The 27,991-nt window shown below is 42.8% G+C and overlaps 1 protein-coding gene across 2 annotated transcripts; it reads right to left on the bottom strand.

Annotated features, from left to right (window-relative positions):
- Positions 1 to 56: 56 nt before the first annotated feature.
- LOC120897372 (homeotic protein labial) lies at positions 57 to 27,987 on the bottom strand. Of its 2 annotated transcripts, XM_040302214.1 has the most exons (6): positions 26,675 to 27,987; positions 11,806 to 12,345; positions 11,619 to 11,723; positions 11,428 to 11,531; positions 11,015 to 11,168; positions 609 to 1,050 (listed from the first exon to the last, which is right to left on the bottom strand). In XM_040302214.1, exons 1-6 carry the CDS (start codon positions 27,495 to 27,497, stop codon positions 719 to 721), a joined length of 2,058 nt encoding a protein of 685 aa, XP_040158148.1. In that variant the 5' UTR covers positions 27,498 to 27,987; the 3' UTR covers positions 609 to 718. The 2 variants fall into 2 exon arrangements, with proteins under 2 accessions (XP_040158147.1, XP_040158148.1); XM_040302213.1 differs by lacking the exon at positions 11,015 to 11,168 and having other exon boundaries at positions 57 to 1,050; positions 26,675 to 27,985.
- Positions 27,988 to 27,991: the final 4 nt, after the last annotated feature.

The raw sequence follows: 27,991 nt of genomic DNA, 5'->3' as shown, positions 1-27,991 counted from the left end.
CTGTCATGCCAAATCCAATCGCCTTAAAAAAGAACACTCTTCAATTTGCATCGAAGTTTTGTTTAGCTTTAGTGCAGGAATTACATTTATTTGAAATTCTGTGTAATCTCTCCCAGCCGCCACATCTCCGACCATTGGCTTTAGGGCGTGTTTGTTCGTGTACTGTGGATTGATTGATTGAAGTGTGTTTGGAAAGAAGTTGTTAAACCAGTGGTACAAATTCATTAAAGTTCGCGCAATAAATACTTAGCAACTAGACGCACTGACTGAAGTAACGGCTTAATCCTTCCCCCCTCGATCCCCTATGGTACATCACACAATTTCGTACATTTTATGCAAAACTCTGTCCCTATGTGTTTTCTGATCATTTGTCTCTTCGTTTCCTTTCTATTTACATCCGGCCCGGGGAGCACCCTGCCCCATCAGCTCATCGTCGCTTGTATCAGGTCACGTGACATTAATCTCCTCGTCGCTATCGTCCGAGTCGCCCGCCGACTCGTACTCGTCGTAGTACATGGCCTGCGCTCCCGACTGCAGCTCCGACGAGGCGCTACTGTTCGATCGGCCCGACCCGGCGGCCGGATCCGTCGCACCCGGGTAAAAGCCACCCATCGGGAAGTGTCCACCGGGGGGTCGATTCCCTCCCGCCACCTGATCCTCAAAGTCAAACTTAAAGTCTGCACCGGCACCGCCGGCCACGGCGCTCGGTTTCAGCAGCTCAAACTTGGACTTGAAGGTAAGCATCGGCGGTGGCGGTTGTTGTGGTGCTGCGCCCTGCTGTTGGTGACCCGTTGGGGCCGGTTTGGGAGAGGCCGACGGGGTTGTGGGTTGTGGTGGTGGTTGGCCATCGTGTGGCGTTGATCCTTGCGGGGGTGATGCGGGGGGAGGCGGTGAGAGCGACGTTTGCCGGTCGGTGCGGGCGTCCGACAGGTCCGGGTTGGGGTTGTTCTTGTTCGGGAGCGTTTGGTCGCGGGAGCCACCGTTCGCGAGCAGCTCGCGCTCCTTCGAGTTGCGCCACTTCATGCGACGGTTCTGAAACCATATCTTTACCTGTGTAGGGAGGAAAGGAGGGGAGAGAAAATGTTGGAATTAGTATAAAAATAAGCTTTCAGTACTTACACACAGTGTTTGATATTATTTATAGAAATTATGGACAAAATAATCATCAGCATCGCAAAAGTATTCAATATTAGTTTTAATTTTAGTTATCGCATGGTGTGTTTTGTTAATTATGTTAATACGTTAATTTTAAAAAATCAAAATAAAAAAAACTAATAAAAAATCATTATTCAACCTTCTTTTTCGATTGCCCGATTATTCAGCTTATTCAACTCGATACGATCTGAAGATTCATCCACAAATAACGCAAAATAATTGTTTTGGAGCCTTTCCCTCCAACCCCATAGTCGAAGAAAGTCGATTCTCAACGAATAAATTTAGTCTATTAATTACGTTGTGGTTTGATGTATCCTTTCTCCCTCTAATGCCACCATTTTATTTCTTTTTTTTTTCTGATGATCCGTTAGTCTTTTACGAATTATAACATCAAATTTAGCCGGTCTTGTGATACAGTCGTCAACTCGTACGACTGAACAACACGCCCGTCATGGGTTCAAGCCCTAAATAGACCGTGCCGCCATACGTAGGACTGACTATCCTGCTATGGGGGGTAATCCATAAGTCACTGAAAGCCAACCCCACAAGTAGGTACAGACAGGCCTTGACCGACAACGGTTGTTGAGCCAAAAGAATAACATCAAATTATTTGTATATTTTATATTGTATTCGACTGCATGTCTATTCAACATAAAGTTTCGTGTGTCGAATTTTGAATTTGAACATTCAATCATTAGAAACTGGAACACATAAGTGGTTAGTGACAAAAAGTTGATTAATTATTCTTTGCCATTGTTTAGAAAGAAAGGATGATTTAAATATGTTTCAGTTGCAGTTTAAATTTAAATTGAAAAAAAAAATCAAATTTAACCCCGGCGAAAAAGGGTTTAATAAGAATACTTTCTTGATATATTTCATGTGTTTCTTCATCCTTAAAAATGGAAAAAAATCATACTAATACACTCTTGAAGCTACAATTGATTTTTTCTTCTTTTTTTTCTTCACTTTATAAGAAATTGTCACGCAAGTAGAAGAGTCACATGTTATCCTTTTTCCCTTTATCAGATATTGTGCAATATATCGTTGCTTTATTGATAACGAAATACTTTTAAAGATAGAATTTAAATTCCACTCCATCAAACGAGTGAATATGTGTGAGCCATTATTTTTAAAAAAACATAACTTGGATGCCTTGCAGCGTTACGTAATCTTTGGATGGTTCTCTAAAGCAGTGGTCTCCAACCTATGGTCCGTGGCATTAACAGCAGTGGACCAGTGGATTTTTTTAAAGAAAAGCTTATCACAGTGCATATTTTGCTTTTCTTTTCCTCAAAATCAAGATTAAATATTAATTAGGCATGTATAGAATAAGATTTAAACATATGTTTGATGTAAAAGCTTTGAAATAAATCTACAAATTATATGCCCTCAATATATGTGGGCCGCGGAGAATGTATTTTCAATGCCAAGTGGTCTGTGACCCAAAAAAGATTGGAGAGCACTGCTCTAAAGCAACAACAAAAATGACAATAAGACTTATTGACACAGTTTTGTCAAGCAAATTGTATACTTTCAGGGGCTAAACGAATTCCAAACAGAATTTCATTGAGGTGAATTAATCCAGAGCAAATATTACCCGGTCTCGATTCTATTTGTTCTCGTTTTCAATTGCCAAATGTAATGAAAAGTGCAACAAACGAACCTTTTAATCTGGACAGAAGCCGGTTCACCGACCGATTTAGTCTACGAAATTGAACAAAATCTTGTATCGGTACCGTGAACTTACAGAAATGCACCTCAAAATTGTAAAAGGCTACCCCCGCTCGAGTGGCTATACCTTCCTCAATACAATCATCGACCTTTAACTCCACGAAATACAATCAAAACCATCAAATTCACCCAAAACCATTCGATCCTAATGGTGTCCATCCAGCTGTAATGTGCGAATTTGTACTTCTCATCAAGTCCGGCGGCCCTCTGCCCGAAGGAACATACGATGGTGTTTGTGTGTTTAACCGTACCTTTTATCGATCGTTTGCCATCCGTCATCGGATTTCAGTGCAAATTGATGCTGGCGCGAGCCGGCAACCATCGATCGAGTCGGGCCCCGCCACAAAAAGTGCCACAAATCTGTGTCCACTTCCCTTTTCGGTAGCGAATTCAATGTCCCGCCACTGTTTAATCAATGCTCAAATTTCATGGGTGGCCAAAAATCCCTCCACATGATGTGGGGAGGCAAATAGGGGTCGGGAGGGGCTGGGGTTGACTTCAATTTTTTTTATTTGTCCATTCCATTAGGCGACCTTTGGGTTGCCTTCGCGTTGTTGCCCTAGCAACGCGAACGTCCCAAGCTAACACAATCGCCTCTGCAGCAACACAATCCAAGCGGCAGCAGACGATGTGTACGAAGGCATGGCACACTTGAAACTTTTCACATTTGACAAGGAAGCTGCTGTAGCGAAGGGCGGCTCCGAAAACATCAGTATCTGGCGTTGATCGATTTTTTCTTCCCCTTCTCCGCTCGGAAAACAAATACCCATTTTTGCCCACTGCACAGTGTGCACGAGAGAGAGAGAGAGAGAGAGAGAGAGAGAGAGAGAGAGAGAGCAAAAAAACGCAACACACTATCGCTACACAGCTTCGTGCTACACTATCTTACACTTTGCAACAAAGTTCAGGGCTTGCACAGAGTACACACTTTACTCCGGTTCTGGCAGTGGGAAAAACTTGCAACCGAACCGAACGGGGTGCTGCAACAAGGAAATTGCAATTACTCATAAACAGATCCCGGAAACCCACACCCCTCGCTGTGTCCCCAGCACGCAGTACGCACAAGACAACGCATCCAACCGGCACCGAAAAACGGGCGGCAGGACTTTGGAGGGGGGTGCCCAGAATAACTCGAAACAATTTCCTACAATTTCCCGCAGGCGATACAGGAAAGCAGGAAAGTGTCGTCGTCCGGGTTCTTGTCCATTCTCGCGGCGACCGGGAGTGCGAAATGGATACACAGTGTGGCTGGAAAAACAACCAACATCATCATCATCATCGTCACCATATCGCTTGAGCTAGTTGGAAAATGCTTTCGGTCACACACCGGGGCATACTTTTGTGACACGAGGACCGGCACAATGGCACCAGAGAGAGAGCGCGCGCGAGGTGTAAATGCGTGCGTGCCGCATATAACTCAAAGCAATACATTCCCGCCTTTTCTCGTAACTGTCACCGGCAGACACTTTGACCCGGGTGACAATTACGCTGAGGGTGGTGAGTTTTGTGTTGGATCTTTCCGGCCGAGGCCGGTTGGGGGTGGGATTTGTGAATCAAGTCGGGTGGTGGTGGGTAGATGAAAGAGAGTTCAGAGGACAATTTATGTTTGTATTTTTACCAGCTTCTAAATAACTCCTACTCGTAAGAGGGATAGACGGCTGGTTTGAATGAATTTTGAGGATTTAGAATTGTATTCTGAGAATTAGCACTCGAGTTTATTGTCGTTAGGATTATTTTGTTAGAAAATGGAAGATAATTTTAGCAATGACGATTAGTATGGAGGAGCTCAAGTCCAAAAGAATTGGAGAAACTTACTTAAAGGCTTATTATTTATGGAAAACAATTGAAATTTAAGGGCGAGGTACTGATGTGCAGAGGTTACTGATGTCTAGAGTACAGGTCTGTGAGCCTTGAAGAAGAGTTTGATGATAGTCATTCCATATGATGAGCAATTCACTTTAAAGAACCGATCGCGATGATCGAAGTTGTTAGGAATGATAACTTGATTAGGACGTTACGACGAAGATAGGACTCACATACACCTCTGGACAAGGAAATCAGAAGAATTAAACCATATTTGTGGAAGAATATTCTAATAGATTGGTCTGGTGGTACAGTCGTCAACTTGTTCTGAACATCGTCCAGCGAATCAAGATCGGCATATGCTACGTCCTAATACTGGAATATCCCAGTCCTTTAAGATCGATCATGGCAGATGGTAAGATTGGGATAACACATTGGGAGTGAACGGTGTAAGACTCTCTAGCAGTAGGTCAGCTATACGAATCGATTGGCATGTCTCACTCGGTGGTTACTTGTGTGTAATATTCCTGCTTAAAATGAAGAATTCAAATCAACATTTGGGTAACAATATCTGCAATATCTTCCGTCCTTCACAAACCTATATTGTGGTGTTCGTGATTGTTACTTCATCTTCATTATCATCTTTTAAGCACCAAGCAGAAGATACATGCTGACTAAATAAATGGTGACTTGGAGGATCTGTTATTGACCTTACAATGATTGTACAACCCAGCTAAAGATCGTTTCAATTCAAGCTATTTCTATTCCAACTTCTATTGTTGGTGCCCTACATCCAACGTCTTTGAGGGCCTTTCCAGCCTTGAATAGACTGGTCATTTGAAACTTATTTAGCTACGCAAGATATTTCTAAGGGTATGTCTATGTCAGAAAAATGTGGTCTATCTATCACGAATTGAACTTACGATCAGAAATACTTTCATCTTGAAATTAGCTTTCAAACACATAACCTCATCATTTCAAAATGTATAATACATGTGGTTATTTCTTGTCTCATAACCACAGCATCTATTGTATACCAATTTTCTTGATTTTTTTAGATTTTATCACATTCGTGCCTGTTCCCGTTATTGTGTCTTATTAAGTCGTTTCCAAAAAATCCCGTGCCAAGCCAAAGGCCCCAAGAAATATTACTCACAACATACTGATGTGCTTGTGATCAAAAGCGTTAACCGACACATACGTCGCAACATTACATCCATAGTTTAATACCAAGTCCAAAAAATCACCCACTAGTAACCTACCCAAATCGACCGTTGAACCCAAATAACGCTGAAATTTCTCCTCCCAGACATCATCAGACTCCAAACGCTTTAGCTACTCTTCCTGTTCTTCTTCTATAGGCTCGCCCCCTCAGCAACAAAGCAAATATTATCACCACACTCGAGCATCACTCGTGGGTTTTGATTGTGACGCATGCGGGTCCCGGGTCCAATATTCATCCCAAACGATGGTTTCATCGCACCGAACAAAAAAAAAACCGGGAACAATTTAAAAGATGGAAAGTTTACCAAACAAGTGTTGATAAATGAAGTGAAATCGACAATTTGCATTTGCGTCAAACAGATGTACTTCTTGCGCAGAGTAGTACGATTTCGGAGGAACATTGTGGATGATCTTGAGCGCGTCTGCACGTTTGACGTTTTAGACATGATCCCTGAAGAAGCTGAATTCCCGGAACGAGACACACGCTTCAAACATTGATTGATTTTACAGCTGCTGGCATTTTTGGTTGCTAATTTAATTAGTTTTAATCGATAGATTGGAATGCACCACCGAGCTTAGTCGCTAATTGAGTAATGCTAAATAATTCTCACGCACGGGCAAACAATGCGGTGACGTAGTTACTTTCGGTTTTCATTGTATGACAGAAGAGGATATTACCGTGCATTCCATGTGAAGTGATTATTAATTTTGTTGATTTGTTGTATTGATTTGACTAAAATTGCTTGGCCTTCGATTTGGCTTATTAAAAGCTTAAATAAAACATACATTAAGAAATTGGCGTGAGAAACGAAATGAGAAGAATAACAAAACATATTATTATTTTCCTTTACACAAAATATGATGTTTTTTGGCATAAGTTTCAATTCTATTCGATGATATACAAGTCATCAAAAAATCTAAAAGCGCGCTCTAGATGTTGAACATTAATAATAATTGCCCCATCTATTGACAGCATCATGCAACGAAAACCCCCTTAACCGAAGGAGTGGAACAGTTAAATCCTTCGCAAAGCAGAGCGATGACACTTCACAAATGCAAACCACAAACCGTGTCCTTGCTACGACTCAATTTATCAGCCTTCAGAGTGCATTCCAAATGCATCCTGACGAAAAAGTGTGACGAAAAAGTGGTAACGTTCAATTATCTAATTTTCAACTGCCGCACACCGTGAAGCGGACAAAATCTTGCTGTGGTGATCGATGAATTTTGACAACGTGTAATGTTTTGTTTTTGTGATCCTTTTTTTTACTTCTACGGTGGTATAGACTCAACCACACGCCACCAAACCCCTCCAGGGGACAGATGCTTTGGAAAGGATCACTAGGCCTTTGCCAACGTCATCGTAGTTATCGTAGTGTGACCCCCGTCTGTGCATGAATGCAAAGGCAACTGTAGTCCGTCAGTCTCGGTTCAGTCTGTATGTGTCATCAACATGTGAGTCTGCGTAATCACGCCAGAACCTTCCCGAGCACCTTGTGGTCTCATTTGTCATCGGCAGAATGAGAAAATCAATTACATTAGTTACGCGTCGAGCTTGAACCTGAAATCTGGTGTGCTGCAATTCGGTGCGCTTCTGCCTCATTTCCAGCGCTCGGGTGACTCAATCAATCATCCGTTCAAAACATCAAACCCGAGTGTAAGGAACAACAACAAAAAAAACGCAGCGACAATTTCCCACAGTGATTGCACTCTCTAGGATGCCTTTAGCCGCTCCACTCGAAAAGGATAATCAGGCTAATCTGAGCAGCAGATCCCGTTAAACGGTCTCTCGTTAAATGTACATTCCACAAAATCCCTGTCTTGTTTGTTCGCAGCCGATGATGGCCCTCGTGGGGTTTAATTTTCCTGTAAATAAACACACAACTAACACCCTCCACGCGCACTGTATTGTAAGCCACAAGCCGCAGGAAGAGCATTTGCTCCGAAAACAATCGAAACTGCCGCCGGCAATGACAAGTAAATGTTTGAGAAGAATTCTACCCCATCTTGAATGCTCGGGGAACCACCGGGTCCCGGTCGGTGGGTTGAAGGTTTCCCGATTTGCCGAGGGTGGTAATCAATTGCAGTGATGCTTATCCTCCCAAACTCCCGCACAGACGGTGGTGGTTAGCGGGGCTTGTTTTTCGTGTAAAGGTTGAAACTCGGGCCTGGAACGGCACTTCTTGCAAGGAATGGCTGGGCCAGCTTGCCGCCACGTGCACCATGTATAGCGCTTACAGGGGTCGAACGGTCGATTAAGCATACATTTGTTATGCCAGCAACGTATGCGCAAGCAAGCGTTTGGGAGTGTACAGGGCAGTGGTGATGATTGTTGCCCTGTTATCAAGTTATCAAGCTAAGTACTGCGTGTGCTAATATTGACCGAACTTGTTTGTGCGTTGGAGCGGTTTTGTTTATTTTATTAAAGACTTAAAGAAGCTGTTGCATAAATAGCAGAAGATTAAGATAACAGAATCGTAATCGGATAAAAATGCGGGGTAAATGGTTTAAACTTACGAGGCATTGGTTGTATTTTTTTTTTCAAATTATGTTCATCCGGTTCGAAGGACCAAATGCTCAATGACGTAATAAGCTTTTACTTGATGAATAGATGAGCATTCAACTAACGTTATTTTCTTTTTGCACTAGACTACACTAGACTAAGTTTAACATACAACTGCTCTCCTTTGTGCCAAAACTGATTCAAAAGTAATTAAAACAAGTTTTCTTTCATTCGTTAATTTATATTTCATCTTTTTTATCATAGTTCTTGTTAGAAAATATAAATGATTTATATATTTATTTATTATTTGTACTGTTTTTGTAAGTTTTTCTTTTGCAATAATTTTTAGCTTTGTAATCCTCTTCTACATTATCAACAACAATAATGACCATGACCCAAACTTTACTCTATTTTTTAATTGTTTGTACAAAAAAAGGTTCAATCACCTGTGATAATTCAATTAAACCTAGTGCTAACAAATCATGTCCTTCCTTTCTTCATTGCATAATTTTCACACAATTATTAAAAAAAAACAGTCCACCCTCTTTCAGATAACTTTCTTCCGGTTTTTATTTTACTAAAGAGAAATGACGGGGAGTGGGGGGAGCACAAGCCGATGAAGCGATAGATTGGAAAATTAATGAACGATTAATTTTCCTCTCCCGGCAAACCACAAACCAACCAGAATGAACACCCTCCCTTGCCCAGGCGAAACGTGGACAAAAGTGGGAAAGGAATATTCATGAATTTATTGAAACATTCCTGCAGCTCCCATGGCCGCAGGACAGACTATGAAGCAGTAAGTTTACCGAGGAGAAAGAGAGAGAGATAGAGAGCTAAGGAAAATCCACTTCTGGCACGTTGAATCCTTGTGTGCTTCAAGCAAAAGAAGGAAAAAGGACGCAATTGCTGGAATCATTTCACGGATCATGATCATCAATGAGATTATTTCGCTTCCTTCTCACCACTCCCTCTCATACTGCCTCGTTGAATCCACCATGGCAAGCGAATGAAAGAGAAAACATCTTATTCTGCCTTGGATGAGGACGGGGACACGATGTCGAGAAGATGGGGAAGAAAGTGGGTGGAAAATATTCATTACGCTTCCACCGATAACAATCGGATTAAATCAATTTCCAGCATTATTCGGAGCAACCACCGAAGAGCACATAAAGACTCTCTCTCTTTCTCTTTCTCTTTCTGTTACTCGCCTCGCAGATTTTTCGTTCTGGTGCTCGATTTTCCGTGAAGAAAAACAGAAACCCTCATACACACGGAGAGGGAGGAAAAAAGCGGGAAAAACATTATCAAAGTTGGAAAAATGTCATCTCCAGACGTGCGCTCTCAATGAGTGTGTGTGTGCGTGAGTGTGTGGGTTCCTTCCATCCCTGCAGGCCGGAAGCGTGCGCACGGCGTGTGCATGGGCAAACCTATGTATGTGCCTGCGTGCGTGTGAGTGTGTGTGTGGGAAAAAGAGAAAAAGAAACTGCCGCTTTCTCTGTTTCAGGAGGTTTTTTTTCTCTCTCCCCATAAGTGAAGTAGGAAATAATCGTTTCTTTATTTGTCATGTCGTACACTGTTTGATTGTTTTTTTTCTTCCCTCCTTTCCCATTAACAGAAAAGGAAAATGAAGAAAATGGAAGTGAAAAAGAGAAAGAGGATTTTTTCTGTTTTTTCCCTTATACACTCCTCAGTTTTCCCGAGGAAACCGTGGTACGGTGGGCAAACTTTTCAATTTCCAAGCTCCTTCCAGCAAATGGGGAGGATGAACCGGGGGAACGGTTCGGTTCGGGCATGAAGCATGAAGTTAATGGCTTTTGGTTTTCTGGTCTTTTTCCAGTCGAGTGCAATCTCGGATTACGGTGCAGATTATCGCTGGCAGGAGGGATGGAGGTCGCCGGGCAAGAGAAGACGAGATTTTAGGGGCAAATACAAAGGGAGCAAAAAGAAAAGGGGATAACATTTGCAGAAGGAGGTTCATTTCTCAACACAAAGTCTTGTGCAGTCTTATGTGGGGCGTACAGAAAACGGTGACCACAACGGAGCGTTTACGAAGCCACCATTAATCAAGCATCGTGACCAATAGGAGGGCAAGCTTGCTGGCTGGTTGGGGAAACTGTCTTGCTATTATGAAGGCTCTAAAAGCTTGAGATTTATTTTTAGGTTCTACTCCGGAATAAGTTCAACTGCGAAATCAATCCTCTAAACAAAACCCCAGCAGCCTCGAAAAGCGCATTCTACTGCCCAGTCATTGCCCGGGCGAATGAGTTGGTAATAAAAACCCATTACCCTTTTCAGAAAACCACCCGACAACGACGACGATCATCGACAACACACAATCCATTAACGTGCCCCACAACACGAGCGACTTTGACCATTAATCAGTGGAGAGTTGGATCCATTTTCTCCCGAAAGCCCTCATCCGTCCCAAAACTTCCCGTATTCGCTGGAAAATTCAAAGTTTTTCCTCCAAGAAATGGCTATGCCGCAGACAAATCAGTGGACGTTCGAAAGACGAATACGACCCAAGCCGGGGCGAGTCTGCGCACTTTGCGCTACTCCCTCGAAAGTAGAGTGCTCCAGCCAAATAATACTAACCATCTCTTTCTCTCTGTTTTCTTCCTCTGTCCTCTGGTGGAGTGGGGGTTGTTGCCGAAAGTTCCGGCACAGTATATAGGCAAGCCATCTTTCTTTTTTCGAGCTCCCCCTTCCCGGTTGCGAGCGTTGATTTCAGTGAGGAAAATTCAGTTTTCTGAGGAGTATTTTTGTTGGAGTGTGTTCCAGAAGATCTCACTTTTAGCCAGGGCGGAGCTACTGACTATGGATGTCAATAGCCGCGATGGCGCACCGGCAATAAAGAGCACACTAGCAGCTCCCACATGCAACCCTCCTCAAGAGGCTACCAACAATATGTTGTGTGGTCATTATTTGTTGGTTTTTTTCCCCGATGAGCAGAGCAATGCCCCAAATGGCATGAATAAATCATAACCCTCACTACAGATATATCTTACCTGGGAGTCCTTCAGGCCGAGCCGTTCCGCGAGCTTCTTCCGGTCCGGCTTACTGATGTATTTCTGCAGCTGAAACCGCTTCTCCAGTCCCTTCCGTTGGGAGTCTATACGAAGAAAAGAAATAAGTCGTAGAATAAGCCACCCAGTTGACATCCTTTCAAGATGTGTACTCCTCCCTTTATAAAACTTACCGGAAAAGACGGCCCGGCGCATCATCCCCCGGCGGGGCTTCCCTCGCGTCGAGTGTGCCCAGGGGAATCCCTGCCCGGGAGGTAGCGGGAAAACCTGTGGTCCACCTGGCAGAAGAGCAGAGGAGCGTACGCGTGTAATGACTGAACTCGCATGACGTCTTCACCGACTAGACTAGACTGAACTTACCTGGCATGTAAGGATTGCGGCAGTGGGCCAACAGCGAGTGCAGATGCGGATGGTTGAGGCTGTGGTGCAGAAAGGGCGTCGGTCGACTCGGAAGTGGTTTCGCAATGATTTTATTATCTCTCGGACCCAACCCGGTGGCCGACGGTTCCTGCAGTTCCGGGCTGTTGGGCAGGCTGCCCGACTCGCTCGTACTGTTGCTGCTGTTGCTGTTGTGCAGGTGGTGGTGGGGTCCACCACTACTATTACTGCTGCTGTTGTTGGTTACATGTCCTCCAGTAGGGCTACCGTTGGGTCCAACGGTAAGATGTTGCTGCTGCTGCTGATGAGGTGATAGAGGATGTGTGCCCGGTTGATGATGGTGATGGTGGGGATGATGATGATGCGGGTGATGGTGTGGATGATGATGATGCGGGGGTAATTGCTGATGAGGATGATGCGGGTGGTGCGGATGGGCGCCGAGGAAGACCGGGTTCGCCAAGTGGTTCTGTTGGATCAGGTTCTGCTGAATGTAAGGCCAAAGGTGCTGTGGTTGAATAAATTCTGAAACGAATCCAAACCCAAAGAGACGTCTTGAACATTCTAGATCTGACTGTTGTTTTTGCGATGAGCATCAGTGTCACCCAAGGTGGTTAAGCTTAAACCCCCGCGAAGGAGAATGACCGCACAAGAGTTCAACGGGAAGCCATACCATTGGGGATTCCCTACATTCAGTTCATGATCATAACAAACAACTCCATAAAGCCCAGAGTTCCAAAGTTTACATTAATACCTCGGTACTCTAACAGGTGACATACATTCGCTTCTTGCTTGCGCTGTTGCGTCCCAAAATGTCCGGAAATAGTTCGCATGTTTTTGAAAGGTTTTTTCTTCTTCTAAGAGATCTAACTATCAAAACTCGCCGCTACGTATGACTTCTGGAAGGTACCGACCTTAACCCACAACTACGCAACGCTTCGCTGTTGACACTCAAACACACACTTTACGACCTAAACGCACTAAAGGTGCCGACACTCGCGACACGTTAACGCTGGCTGGTGCAAAGTTTTCACATAAAAACTTCCGCGTTAACACCTTAGCCTCGATGCCGTGATCCCGTCTCGAAACGCAAGATAGCAGCCGCCGTCTTATGGCCTCATCATGACACAAAACCCCCTACGAAGAAACGCTCCACAAACGGTTGACACGCTAACGTCTTGGGGATGAGTCTTGGAACCGAACAGGCAGTGAAATGCTATTTCCCGAAACTCTCATTTGCGCGTAAAGATCCGTTTAGATTATTGTGGTTGATATGCTCGTATCTCTTTGGGACTCAATCAACGCGTCAAGTTCGGCGAGTTCAGGAGCGGCAGCAGGCAGGCAGCGGGTTGTTTTGTTTCGCACAGAACAACATTCTAATCGACTCGTGCCTTTGTTCCTAATCCTTTCAACGGGGGTGGAAAGGCTCCGGCTCTCCCATACCGACCGGATACTGACAAGTAAGCTGACGTGTGTGCTGGTAGAAGCTACCTATGCCCGCTCTTTGTTATTGCATGTTACGCTAAATTTCCACCGCTCCACCTACTGCTAATGAGTGTGTGTGTGGATGTGCGGTTCACCTTTCAACGGGAGCCTTTTGGACTGACGCTGGCAGATGAGTTGATTGCAGGAAACGGTGCAAAACATCGGGCCGGCTAACTTTCACTCCGTGATGACGCGCCAGACAGTACCGGCGTGAGTACTGGAATTTGGAAGGCGCCTGGAGCCTTTTTCCCGCATTCGGGGAAACACGGTCGGAACACGGGTACTTTGTGTGCAAGGCACGGCGAAATTATCATATAAGGATGTTTCAAATGCTAAATGAAGGATGCAAAGTGATGGTGGCAGATGCTGGAAGCACTTCAAAAATGGCGAGCTCAGAGCGAGAACCGGAGAGCAGTGGTTGGTTTAGTTTTCTCTGGTTTAGTGTGATACTGGGAAATGGATTGTAGATGATGTTTTAATTGATCATCTTTATTTTTCTGTTTCCTTACCCTAATAAGCTTGAACTGACTAAATTTTTCACGTACTGATCCATAGGTTAGCGTTGAGAGGTAAATTTACAGTAAATTTAACCACGATAATGTTCTCTACATATCTGAGATTGTCTTTTTAGCAAGACATTCTTAACTTACATCAGGGATTGTTAAATAGTTATAGATAACACATCTAAAGCAGTGAATTTATGAGATCTGATTTGTGTTCCTAGTTACAGAAGTATTTTTATTTTATTTTTTAAGTACGATACTAAAACTGGGACAGATTTATTTTATTTCCATTAAATTTTAATGATTTTTGAAAATAATTAACTATATATTTCACAAGGATTTCTTAGTCACTTTCAAAAGTGCGCCTGCAAAATGTTTTTCAACAGCCGTCACACATTGTATTCATCTAAATAAAAAATCAATTCTTACACATGATTTTCAACATATCATAAAGATCTGTCAAACTCAATCCACCTTGAGACGTGTTGAAAATCATGTCGAAGAACTGAAAATCATGTGTAAGAGAAATATTGTAGACATTGGAAATTGACTCAGAAATCCTTGTAATTGTTTATCTGTCACAATAATTGAAAATCAACGCTAGTTACACGCAAAATATCGGTGCTGGATATTGTATGACATAGATGCCCTTTTTCCATGTGTGAACCAGCACTGCTAAGGATATGAAGTTACAATTCAAGTTACAAGTTCAATGATTATTGGGACTCTGTTTTATTTCTTCGATAATTCCTTTTAAACGCACGTTCATTTTCGCACACATCCTTTACGTTCATTGAAATACATTGGAATCTATAGTAGTATTGGTTATCGACGCGAAAACAAATATGTGTTATCATATTGTGATCTGAATTTCATTAAAACACGTATTTAATACTGACCGGAATTCGGAGCATTATTGTTTAGCTTGATTTTAATTCCGGACAGCCGAAGTAAATTGTCATTAATTGCATAAAAATATGGTTTTTGACAGTGATAATAACAATAACAAAGATTCGGTGCTATTAATAAAACAACGATATTTGAAGATACATGCACCCAATGCCTTAATGGTCGTATAGGAAAGATCTTCGAATCGCGCAACAGTACTTCGGTTCAAACCGCACGAAAAACCCCATTGTCAGTAAGACCGTCGTCCTGTCGGCCTAGGAGTACAATGACCCTCAGAATTTGTTGTCCGTACGTTAAACAAGAAAACGTACGTTGTCCGTATATGTTAAAAACAAGAAAAGTGTAGTGTGTGTGTGTTAATATAAATATTATAAATGAAATTTTGAGACTGTCCGGGATATGAATTGTTTTTCGTCCGTAATTTGACTTATGAGCTCAAAACTGTTTGGAATATGAATCAAAATATCGTTGCAGATTTGGAATTTTTGCAGTATTTCGAGTAAAATTATTGGAAATCTTATTTTTTTTCTTAATTGTAAAAGGTTTGCTTCAGTAAATTGAGTTATGCTGGGGTACGACGAATTAAATATGAATTAGTGAGAAATTATTACATGCCAAAAATGCCTAAGTGTCCGTAATTCAAAGCAGTACGGTAAATGCGATTTCTTTCGCGTGTCTCATTAATCGATTGAGCTTAGTTCAGGTCAGTTCAAATTTAATATTTCATTGGATTTATGTACTGTTGCTTTACCATCAATAAAAAAGAATCTCAAAACAAGATGCTGCCAGAAACGGCTGGATGGATTTTGCAAGTACCATGTGGAAGATATGTTATTTGAATTTGTGTAGCCACGTTTCAATATTTTGTCGTTGCTAATTTAAAAATGGGCAATTATAACAAAAATGAACAAAAATAAACATACTGAAAAATTGAATCAGCAGAGCTACTATTTGAATAAAATTGATTGATTGATTGTGGTTCAATTACAGAAAACATATTTGAAGTGAACTCGACAGAGGCAACGTGTTTTTGAGACTCAGGTCATTCTATATTTAAGCTGCTATGTTTCAAACCGCTTCTAAAATACTGCTCGTTTCACCACACTCAGCAAAGGTAACATTCGTTAATCAACAAACCCGTACAACAGCAATCACTCGAACCGCACCTTTCAAGCATCAATTGCAATCCTTCTCAAAAGAACCCACAAAAAAGGATGATGCCAAAGTTGCTCAATTTTCTATTCAATCCTTGTCCTAATCTGTTACAAAAACAAAAGCCCAACGTGTCTGCCTAAACTTCCGTCGGTGTACGGAGCCCGTACAGCAAGCGCTGTTAAAAAAGGACGTTAAGCAGAGCAGAGCAAACCCGAACGCCATCCCGCAGCAGGCCCCGTCTAAGGCTGGGCTGTAAAAACATTGGATTATAATCATGTTTAAATTATTGTCTCGATTGGCCGCGTAAAGCTGCTCGATAGAGTGTGGCTTAACCGGTATAGGGCGGTGGTGTGTGTCTGTGTGTGATTCTGGTATTTCCAGCTGGTTGCTAAAAACCCCTCGGGGCCACCGAGATACTTGCCCACCGGGAACGGAAATATCCTCCTTTTTTGACATGGCTCGTGGTGTGTCTCAACGCTCCAGCATAAGGACGAATGTGTGTGTGTGTGTGCTGAATTGTTATTATTGTACTTTGAAAACTAAAGGGACCCGCCGTTTGCCGGCCCGTTCACGGGGCGTAACTTTGCACGCTTCAACGTGCGATCGATGATCCCGGGACTTTCCGGGGATGTCTTCAATCAAACGGTTCTCGGGTGTGGCGGGAATGGGCACCACGCGCATTTCCACACCACCTCTCCTTTTTTATTGCTCATTTCTAACGATTTAACGATTATTGTTGTGCCCATGGTGCATAAAGTGCGTCTGGCAGTGTTTTTTTTTCAACTGTGCTTTTATTGTTCTTCAATGTTTTTACTGATTTGCGCAAAAACTGCAGCTCGGGAGGGGTAGAGAAAACGGGGACGGACGGAGAACCACCGAAAATGGACTGTCAATGTGGTGTGTCGAGGTGATTAAACGCAGTTATATGATCAATTGATGGGACGCCCCGGGAAGTGCAAATTTGGTGGGACTGTTTTTTTTCACTGTTTCTTTTCCATTGGCAATGTGTTTTCCTTTTCATTGTAGTTGGGCTTTACTTTTATGGCAGCAGCTTTTATCCACACTGTGGTTGTGTTGTTAATCCATAAAATGATAAATTGAAGTGGTGGAGGAAGGTTCTGCTGACAGTTTTACAATTACTATGAATAAAAGAAGCAGTGTGTTGAAGTGTTTGCATTGAACAAAAATGTGTGTTTTTGTTAAGTTAACTGAACATGTACCGGAAAACCAAACACAGCATAAAAATTTAGCAAATTTCTAACAACTATGACGTCAATTGCTAAACCCCTTCCAAGTCCTCTCGCAACCCAAGAGGCTCCTAACAATGTCTCCTGTGTAATGCACGCTCGCAGCATAATTAATATGCAATTAATTAAGCACATCATAACCGTGTTTTTCACCGAAATGGTTGACCACAAACTGGCCCGGACACACGTGGCTCCAGAACCCTCCCTTGGAAATGCAACCCGCAAAATAAATGGCGCCACTCATTCGTCGCCTGTCATCCCGAAAGCGACAACACAAAAAGTGCTTCCCACTCCGGTCCACTCGAGCCTCAAGCGCGAGCCATCGTGTATTACATTAACAAATTACCGGTGATATAATTTATATGCATCGCAGCCAAAACAACACACACGCACACACACATATAACTACCCATTGTTGCAGTTTTGGGGCTGCATTTGCATCCCTGTCAGTGGAGGTGGTGAAGATGCGGGATGATTTTTCGTGAAACAATATTTACAACAAAAAAAGAGCATGTTAACCATTTCCCCGAACATTGCTCAACGGGTTGTGGAGTTGTTCGGTTGGAGGTTGCTTTTTTTTGTTTCGTTCTCTGGTTGACATGTTTTACAAACTCTCTCATAGGTTTGGAGAGCTTCCAACAAAACACACTTCACCAGAACAGCGCTCGAAGCTCTTGGGAAAAGGCCATCAAAATATTATGTTGAACACACAAGAGCACATGCTTTGGCCAAAAACCAAAGCCAGCAAAAAGTGAAATAATATATAAAAAGCAATTCGTTAGCATAGAGTGAAATCAAAGTAAATAAAATAACAAGGTTATAAAAGTAGCGTGGCGAGGGCAAAGCAAAAGAAAAAAAAATCACAAAAAAAAACAATGAAAAAATTCAAATGAAAAGTAAAGTAACAATGTGTAAACAAATTTGCAATTCAACATCTGCGTATACGAACATTGAAATAAAAAAGATTGTTAAATATATAAAAGAATGGAAACACAATAAAACAGATAAAAACTCTAATAGAATATAGATCATGAACAAAAAAAAATCAAATTTTGTAAAAAGAGCATAAACGAAAATAGAAACAATTAAAAAGCTTGATAGAGTGTATGAAAATAGTTGCAAAAAAAATGTAAAAAATAAAAGAATCAAGCACACAACAAACCAAAACGCCCAAAAATCTGCAACAATTTTAATAAAACACTCCGTGCGCCCAAAAATGTTACTCTCTGCCCACCACCCGTCCACCCGTTCCGCCGGGAGGACACAGACTTGTACGCGCGTTATAAATATTCATTACAATCATGTAGCTGAACGGAAGCATCACACACACGCACCTCTTTCCATCCTTTTTATCACTATCAGTATTCCATCAAATGGACATTTACAAGGCTGGCTCGCTTGTGTGTGTGTGTGTGTGTGTGTGTGTGTGTGTGTGTTTATTTTTTACGTTGTTATATCAACCACGCATAAATAATACACGCCAGCAAAAACCGCAACATTGGACAGCAGGCGGAGAAAAAAACCGGAGCCTGGCGTTTGGAGGTTTTGGACACATCCGCCACCCACAGGCCTTTGCGGGGAAAAAAGGGTTGGCACAAATTGAATCATTTAAATCGCTTCAAGCCTTGTAATTCACACACTCACACACACACGCCTATTTGGTTTACCACGAAGTGCATCGGGATGAGCTAGCCGATTTTAAAGAGCGCTTGAAAGGCTTTAATTCTAGCGATGGGCTTGTTTTAATTGCACTTTTATGCAGCTCACTTCTTGCTGCTCACTTCATGTTGCTGAAAAATTTCTGCATTTTCCCCGCCACTACTTACACACTTACTTCACCTTCGCCCCGTCCTGCGCCCGTCATAAACAGATCGTTTATTCATTTTGAATTTCTCATTTAAAGGGCGAAGGCAACTTTTTCGTTTTTGACTTGGGTGCAAAGTATCATTTGGTGAAGAAAACTTTCTCCTTAAACAGAAACTTTTTCTCCCCTTCGGTAGGTTCTGTTGTGCTTGTGTTTTTTCTACAGTGACAATATCGATTTTGGGGCTTATCGTAATCATGTGACACAGAACACAGACAGACCGAGCGAAAGGCATGCGATCATCGTAATCATTACCGCCATTTGCCAAGTTTTCCGGTCCTTAGGCTCAGCTCCCAAACAGTTCTTAACAGTTCTCTCGACAGCTCTGCTTTATACGCGGCGGACTATCTATGCATTGGCAAGGAGGCAAAATGGTAGAACATTCACTCACACTCGGCGAATGCGCCCCCACAACACACCCTCTATTGCTGAAACATATGCTCGGTCCTAAATTGAGTTAAACGAGAAAAACACTTAGCACGTAAACTGTACCAGATTTCGACTCCACAAAATGTCGAGCTGTTGGTATGCTGTGTTCTCCCCTCCCACCTGCTTTACGGCGCTGCGTGAGGCGACTGCTGCTGCTGCTGCTACGCCTAGTTCAAAAGACATAAAGTCAAAGCGCCTTGCCTTCCCTTGTGCCTGGGACGCTACAAACACTCTCCCACCCGGTGTGTGTGTCGGAAGAAAAACACCGAAAAACCGGCCCCACAGAACAAAACGACTAAAGATATTTCTCCCCCGTACCCGGGACCCGGAAAATCTGAAGCGTCGTCGTCGTCGTCGAAGGGTGGAAAATAATATAATTTGCGTCAGCTGGCGGCTCACTTAGAGGATCGTTCGGCACCACCACCACCAACACAGCCGTGCTGTAGTCGGGCGGGAAAGTTGAGTTGTCGAATGAAATTGGCACCGCCGTTCGGTGTTTCCCCGAGAAGGAATGCGCCAGTCTTGCCTGCCAGAGCTCTTGCTTCATTTTCCACTGCAACAAAAAATACACCCTTAGTGCGGGGGAAAGGAAGACTACAGGGGAAGAAACGGAACAGCTCGTTAGCAGTATGAACATGTTCATACGCCTGATGTGATTTTCTAGCACCGCACGTTTCCTCCCGTATATCGAACCCGTTTTGCTTTTGCGAGGCACGTTAAATACCCTTCACATGAACGCGCATTTCGCATCTTAAGCCTCTCGCCAAATGGCATGGAGAATGGGGGGTGGGGAGAGATTTTTGGTCCCATCCCCAAGGAGAGAGCAATTTTTGGAGCAACTCCAGTGTCCAGAGAATCCAAGAATTTGCGACGCCAGACGGTTTTGCCCAAATTTCGACAACCCGGGGTAGCCATTATGTGGTCATCGGGTTCATTCGCTAGATGTGTTTATAATTTCATGTGCACGTCACACGATGCGTACCTCGATGCGGTCGGTGCTCTTTTGCTTCTTCTTCTTCTCCGGGAGCTAAGGACACCGTGTAACACATTTCCGTCCGACAACGGAACAAACCGGTCTCACCCAGCCGGAAGTCTGTCCGAATAGCCCTAGCAGCAAAGGGAAAAGCCAATCGAAGCCAAGTACACTAGCAACGACGACGGCAACCGACGACAAAGATGATGATGATGATGGGCCGTTTTTGCAATGTTTTTCCCTCCCTTCGCCACTTTCGAGCCGGCCGACCGACGGTGCAAATCGATCCCGATTCTTCGCTTCCCGAAAATCTGTCACTTGCAGACGCCGATAATCATAAACGAGCGCATAAGAACGATCGGAACCGCTGGGTAGCGGGGCGCACACTGCCACTCCTTCGCTTAACTTTTTCAAACCCACAGCAAACACAGGCACTAGTACCTTTTCGGTGCAGCACCTTCAAAACGAGACCTTGGAACACCATGGGTGTCGGAAGAAAAACCACACGGACACACACACCCTCCGAAATTCGTCACCTCTCTCGGTGCCGTCCGAAATTCCGAAAATCAAAGCGATATAAATTAGCTTTCCCTCCACCAGCTTATCCGTTGGCGTCAGACACTTTTGATAGCCTCATTTTGCCCAGGAAGGGAAGAAATTAATGCAGGAAGCTGCCCCGGCCCCAAGATTGGTGGCTGTTTAAACGGAAGCGGCAATACACAACACAACGGTCAGCAGCAACAGGGCAGGGTGAGACGCCCCGAAAATAAGTGTGGTATAAATTATCCGGCAGCACATAATCAATTTCATCCGGGCTGCCAGGTTGCCAGGTTCTGGATGTTTGGCAGCTTTTGGGCTTTCGGTACGCATGCCTCGGTTGGAGGAGTTGGGTGATTTTTTTGTGCGGCGATAAAGGAGAAAAAATATAGCAAACCTATTTAGTCAGCTTTTCTCTTTAAGTGAAGGAAATCGGTTGTTGATGGACTGGCAGTAGTAGTAGCAGTAGTGCGAGTGGTGTTAGTGGTTGATGGATGTGAATTTAAATCCAATCCGAGGAGACATTATCAAAGGAGAGGAACAAGAATGATTAAAATATAGTTTGAAGCAAAATAATGAAACAATTGCTGGAGTTAGGTGCTGGTATTATGGCTGGAAATAGATCATGGATAGTATCGTGAATGTACTAGCTTTATTTTAAGTTGCTTATACAAATAGATAGAAAATCTCATGTTTATAACCATGATTTATTTGTATTTTACATTCAAACTAAATGAAAAGTCCTATGAATCCAATTGTCATGTAAATAGTAGTTGATAATTTATGTTTCGTTACGTTAAGCTAGATTAAGCTACCAAACGGCAAAAGCGATGACGCTAAATCTCGAAATCTCATAGCTGATACTCATGTAAAATATTATCAAATCAAATTTAATATAATGAGTAAATTAAACATTTTTTCAATTACTATTTTGCTCTCTCTCTCTCTCTCTCTCTCTCTATCTCTCTCTATCTCACTCTCGCTCTCTCTCTCTCTCTCTCACTCTCTCTCTCCCTTTCTCTCTCTCTCTCTCTCTCTCTCTCTTTCTCTATCTCTCTCTCTGCACATGCAAGAACCGATTTATTCCGGTTAAAAATAATCATTAAAATGCATTAGTCGTAAGTGTAGCAGAAGGTGTTTTTTATGTCTGCTATTAGGTAACTTTCCACAGAAAAATTGTTTTATAGCGATTGTTTCCCTTTCCTTCGCCATAAAAATCATTTTATCGAACCTTTTTGCGTTTTCATGACACGATTATTTTATGAATTAGCTAATGACAGCAACATACGTGCAATTATATATGTTTTCAACGCTTTAAAATTACTTTAAACTCTTAAACACAAGTTCTCCTATGCGCAGGGATCACAACACACAACAAATACACAGTTTTTCTTTGCTCCTGTCAAAAGATCACATTTGCTATTTAACGTGCCATCCAACCAACAGTGGATGGCAAAAATAGCACGAAAAAGATTCGCCAAAATCTGCTCAATTTTCCATTGTCATGAGAACGGTGATTTTGTCCGAAGTTTTTGTATTTTTAAAACAGTTTGTCTTGAAAATCTTCTAATATAAATCATGTTGCCTTACTTTTTTTATTTTGCATGTAGGTAGCCGGTTATGTACATTACAATATATAGGGATTGAATAGATTTCCAGCTAAAACAGGTTTAGAATATTTTCTGTAATGCTCAATTTGCACCATACGTTGCGCACATAAAAAGGCATTTAAAACAAATAATCGTTCAAACAATTTATGATGCTTTCTGTCTTTTCCAGTAGTTTACATATATTTTGGTTTCATTTTTAGATATTTATTAGATGGTTTCATTTTTTGGATTTGTTAAAATTAATCAAATGTTTCAGAAATTCTGGTACATTACCATTACATTGTGTGAACGATTCAATAATAATCTTTAAAAAAATCAGTAAGTAATCACTGCTTTATACATAGTCAGATATTTTATCTAGTCTTTCATCATACTATTCAAATACTTTTTTTCATGTATGCAATGATAGTTCAAACTAAATGAAAAAAAAAAGTGCAAAATTAATAAATATCTGTATTCTTATTTAATAAGCAATTTGTCTTAACGTAAGGCTAATTATGACTCTACGGTAAATTATTGAAAGCTTAAACATTGAGACATAAAAAAACAATACAGTTACGTATTTGTCTGCATAAAACTTTGCTAAATTTCTATAGAAACGTTAATACCTGTTTTTTTTTTACAAAATTATCTTAATACTACTGAATGTCCTAAAGCATCCTGAATTGTGCCCTTACTAGTTTAATTCTTAAATATTGTGCAACACACAAAACACAAAATTAAGATATACTTTCTCGATTGCACGTAGTTTATCTAACTGTTAACTAACCACAAACAGTTATAATTGCAAAGCCACCAAGCAAATAAATATATCAGCCTACGACTAGCCTTACGTCAATCATCCATCCAGGATGACGTTCGGTGGATACCCGACAGCCAACTCACCCCGAAAAACAAGTTGTTAAACAGCGGGAAAGTTCTAGTGCGCAAAATGTACCGCACACGTACTTTCCACACGCATTTCAGGAACCAAATGACGGGTGCATAAAAATCAAACAAAACCAATCAACCAATCCCGCCACGGCACGGCATGCGTTCGGTTCGACGTGCGTACGACCGCAACACGCCGATCGAAACTGCCGCATACCATCGACTGATTATCGACTCGGCCAGTTGTTGTTCGTCTATTTGTATAAATGAGGTGTTAATTGCATATAAATTATTCCCATCCCAACGGTGGACGGAGGCCGAAACCACTGTCGACTGGACCGGACCGGGGATGATAAACTGCTTCAACGCAGTTCCAAACGCTCACACACCGTACAGCATGCGTGTGTGTGTGCGAGTACTGCTATGACTCTCGATGCCTCAAGTAGTGCGGCGACAAATGAGCAGTACAACGGTGGACATAATTGAAAGCGATGCAACCGGTGGTAGCATCCCTATGTGTGTGCATCGGATGCAACCGAGATCCTCACTGGGGACGGTGCACTTGTTCATCAGCTACGCTTACACGCGTACCGGACGGTGATGATGCTGCCACTGTCCTGCCGTGGAATGAGCAAAACTGCACCCCAGCTGCAACCTTCCTACGGTGCGGTGGCAGAGGGTGGCTGCATGAAATCAGATCATAATAATTACACACGCCAATCCGATAATGGGGGGATGATCAGGACAATCGCCGGGGGTCCAATTTCCAGTACGTTCCAGTACGAGAGTGAAAATGAGGAATAATGTCCTTTCGACGGTCACGATGGGTTTTTCCGACCGGGTTGTGGCTTGGAATGGCCATTCGGAAGAGTAAAGCAGGTGTCGAAAAACGCAGACACGCAAAATGGTTGTTTTTGAGGCTTTTTGAGGCGGAAAAACGATGCCAGTGAATGGCGATAATTGTGATCGTTTACCAAAGAGTCGTTTAAATTAAAGTATGACAAGCAGTGGCGGATCTAACGGTAGGCGGACTAGGAAACAAACTTACAAAGGATTGTACAATCAAATGGACGTAAAAATGATGAACTTGATTTATCAACGAAATTATTAAACTAACCATTTGGTATATAACAGTAGAAAATATATTGAAGCTGCAGTGCAAATTGCAAAACTACATACAAATGTTAAATTGTTATGTTGTTTGATCATTCGTTTGCTTGCTTTAAGAGATTAATTCGTTTCATTGTACTCTTTAGAGCAATTTGGTTTGAAAAGATATTGGCATCCAAAACTATTGCACACAATATAAAACGTTTTGATTTTAATGTGAAACTGAAACACAAAACCATTCCTTCATATGCAACAATTTTCGGCAAAATCTAAGTGGTTAATTCTGCTAATATAAATAATACAACAAACTTTTCATTAAGAAAAAGAGATTTTGAGCCTATTGGCCTCTTCGGCCTTTTTAAATTGAGAAAAGAACCCAATCTTAGAATCTAACATTCTTCTTTGTAAGCCATTTGAGGCTATCAGGTTTACATATAGCGTTTGTTAGAGTAAAGAATTTATAAATGATAGCAATAGATACGGTGAATGATCTGAAGACCTTTTGCGATTAATTGATTTCCTTGCCCCTGGTACTGCCGCCCACCACAAACGACTGGACCATCAAAAATCAGCTTCGGGCTGCTTGCGATAGTCTCATTGTAAACCGTCATTTTGCTGCAAAAATACCTTAACCACCATCTGATCTACACTGACGTATCAGTACTAAACTGTTCAACTGGCTGTGGAATTTACTCCAGCATCGACAATAGTGCCATCCGACTACCAGACCAAACCTCAGTCTTACCGCAGAAGCATTAGCCCTGGTTATTGCTCCTGATGAAGGCCTGCGCAGAGACAACCCCCACATCATCTTCACAGACAGTGCAAGTGTTCTTAAAGCACTTGAATCTGGAACCAACCGTGACCCGAACTTCTAATAACTATGCAATATACCGAATTCACTAGAAGCCACAATCTGCTGGGTTCCTGGTCACACAGGTATTCAGGGAAACGAGCAGACCGATTATCCAACACAGGACGTATTAACCCGGCCTGCTGTCATACCATTCTTCCACGCCTTGATTTCATTCGTCCTAGCAAATCCATCATCGCCAATAGCTGGAATGGTTATTGGATTAGCAGCGGTTGCTCTTTCCTGAAAAGCATGTAGCGTCGACATCACCGTTCGCCACATCTTAACCGAATGCCATGGATATACTGCGGAACGCATCACCTGCAAATTGGACCACAGCTCTAACCAAAACCACATTTGTAACAATCCCTTTTGTTAATAAAATCAACAGATAATAACTTTAAGTAAAGCGAGATTACCTGGTATACGGTAATTTGCCACTATCATCAGAAGATAGTTAGATTTATGTATAGAATTAATTCAATTATTAAAATAGGCAAATGAGGCCAATCGGCTCAAAGTTTCTATAAAATTAAACAAAAAAATGATTTCCGAAGAAGAACATGCAAACGGTCTCGGTATTTTACATACATGGTTTAATTTTTAGATCAATTTCCGGTGTACTCGTATGATTTAACAACATGCCCATCATGGGTTCAAGTCCCATATGGATATCATCTCCATCTATTGAAGGATTGACTAAAGGGTGCTAAAGACTTCACGAATAAGTCACAAACGTTCCTAAGTATGAGTGATACGCCCAGCACCTAGACCATCAATGATTGTTTCGCCAAATGACAAGAATATGGTGATGATGCTTCTAAAAGCCCATATTTACTAATCTAAACTGTATCTAAACTGTGAACAACTGCTCACAGCTATATTTTTTTCTGCGGTCATAGAAAATCGTCTTTAAAAACATCGTTTGTTGAAACTAGCGACAATTTTAGTTGGTTTCCCTTTAAATCGATGTCCATTTACGCCGTAGATCTGTGTGAAGCAGATCTTAGAGAGCCTTCACTGTAGGGACGCAAAATAAATGAAATGACGACGAATAGTAGAGCACTATTTTGCATTGCAGAAGAGAATGTGAACAGCAAGATACTACAACGATGCTGGGAAAACACCACATTTAGCCCAAAAAATCCCTGTTTGTTATGGGTTGGGGATCTTTCTATAGATTCATGATCCCTTGAAGTTACGTTACCAGTTCTAAAATGTACAGCACAGATAGTAAGATCAATTCTCACACCCAGCCCATGAGTAGGCTTTTATCACGCTCCAACACTCTCACATCAAACACACTTACCATTCCTAACTTTAACGCACTCCTTCCTGTCGCCCAGTATGGCGGACACACTGAACTTCAGCACCGGTTTGCTGCTCTCCTTCAGGATGGTCTGCTTCCCCGGCACCACGTACTCCCCGAACCCGCACTTTTCACACCGAAACTCGTACTCACTACCAATCCCGTCACCGTCACCGCCGCGCCGTTCAGCCACAACACTGTCGCACTCCTCCTCCTCCTTGCTGTGATTGTTGTTATTTTCCCCCGCCCGCTTATCTCCCCCACCGTCCCCACCGACCACCATGGGACTGCCATCCCGAGCGGCCGCGGGGTTCAGGTCCACCTGGCAGTGGCCACACTTGGCACAGACAAAATCCATCGGCTCCAGCGCCGCCACACCGTCCGGGTCCGGGTGGGGTCGAAACGTTGCACCTGGTCGTCTCACACCCGCACTGAGGGAAACTGGAGGTCCGGCCGCCGGCAGCTCGTCGTCCGAGAATGAGGACGAATTGTGGTGATGCTGCTGATGCTGCTGCTGCTGCTGCTGCTGCACCAACAGTGCATGATGGTGATGGTGGTGATGGAGATGATGATGATGGAGCTGCAGCTGATGTTCGCTCGCCGGATGGTGCAGACTGTGGAAGCTTTTCGGCGAGTCACACAGACTGCTGGAGTCTTTCGGTTCGTCAAACTCGTCACTGTCCGAGATGGAGGCTAGCGAGCCGGCATCACCGTGCGTCACACCCGGCGTTGCGTGCACCGGGCTGGACCCGTGGTCGCTCGGCGAATCCTTGCCCTGCAGCAGACTGTCCACCATGAACGCTGTCGACATGGCCGTGGACATGATTGTACTCTCACCTCCCGAAAAAAACACGGGATGTTTTTGGTCACTTTTTTCACTACAAGCGCGAACTTTGCATGAACAACATTTGGGAGTAAAAGGAGTGAACAGACACGGACAGAAACACACACACAGCAATTTACACTTAGCAAAACACAATTCAAACACTTTAAAAACAATTTCGATTCCACCAGAACTGGTTTTCTTTGCCGGATCTTTTCCACCGATTGTATCAAAAGGAGTAAAATCACTTCACACACTTCTCACGACCTACTTGGACCTTGCTGCATTTATCAGAAAGTAATCGAAAATTGCACACTACGATTGCTTTAATTGCAAAACCAATAAATAACTAATTGCTACTGCTACCAGCAAACATCCGAGAGGGTAACGCCACACACACTGCACCAAAACGACACTGTGCGCTTCCTTCGCGGCTCCTCCGTAATAGGGACGACTCGGACTCGGCACCGTACAGGACGAGTCAACGCTAGCGA

Source organism: Anopheles arabiensis, chromosome 2 (assembly GCF_016920715.1).
Source record: "Anopheles arabiensis isolate DONGOLA chromosome 2, AaraD3, whole genome shotgun sequence".
Classification (NCBI taxonomy): Eukaryota; Metazoa; Arthropoda; class Insecta; order Diptera; family Culicidae; genus Anopheles; species Anopheles arabiensis.
The sequence above is the reverse complement of the archived record's forward strand: the minus strand, read 5'-3'. Positions and strand labels throughout refer to the sequence as shown.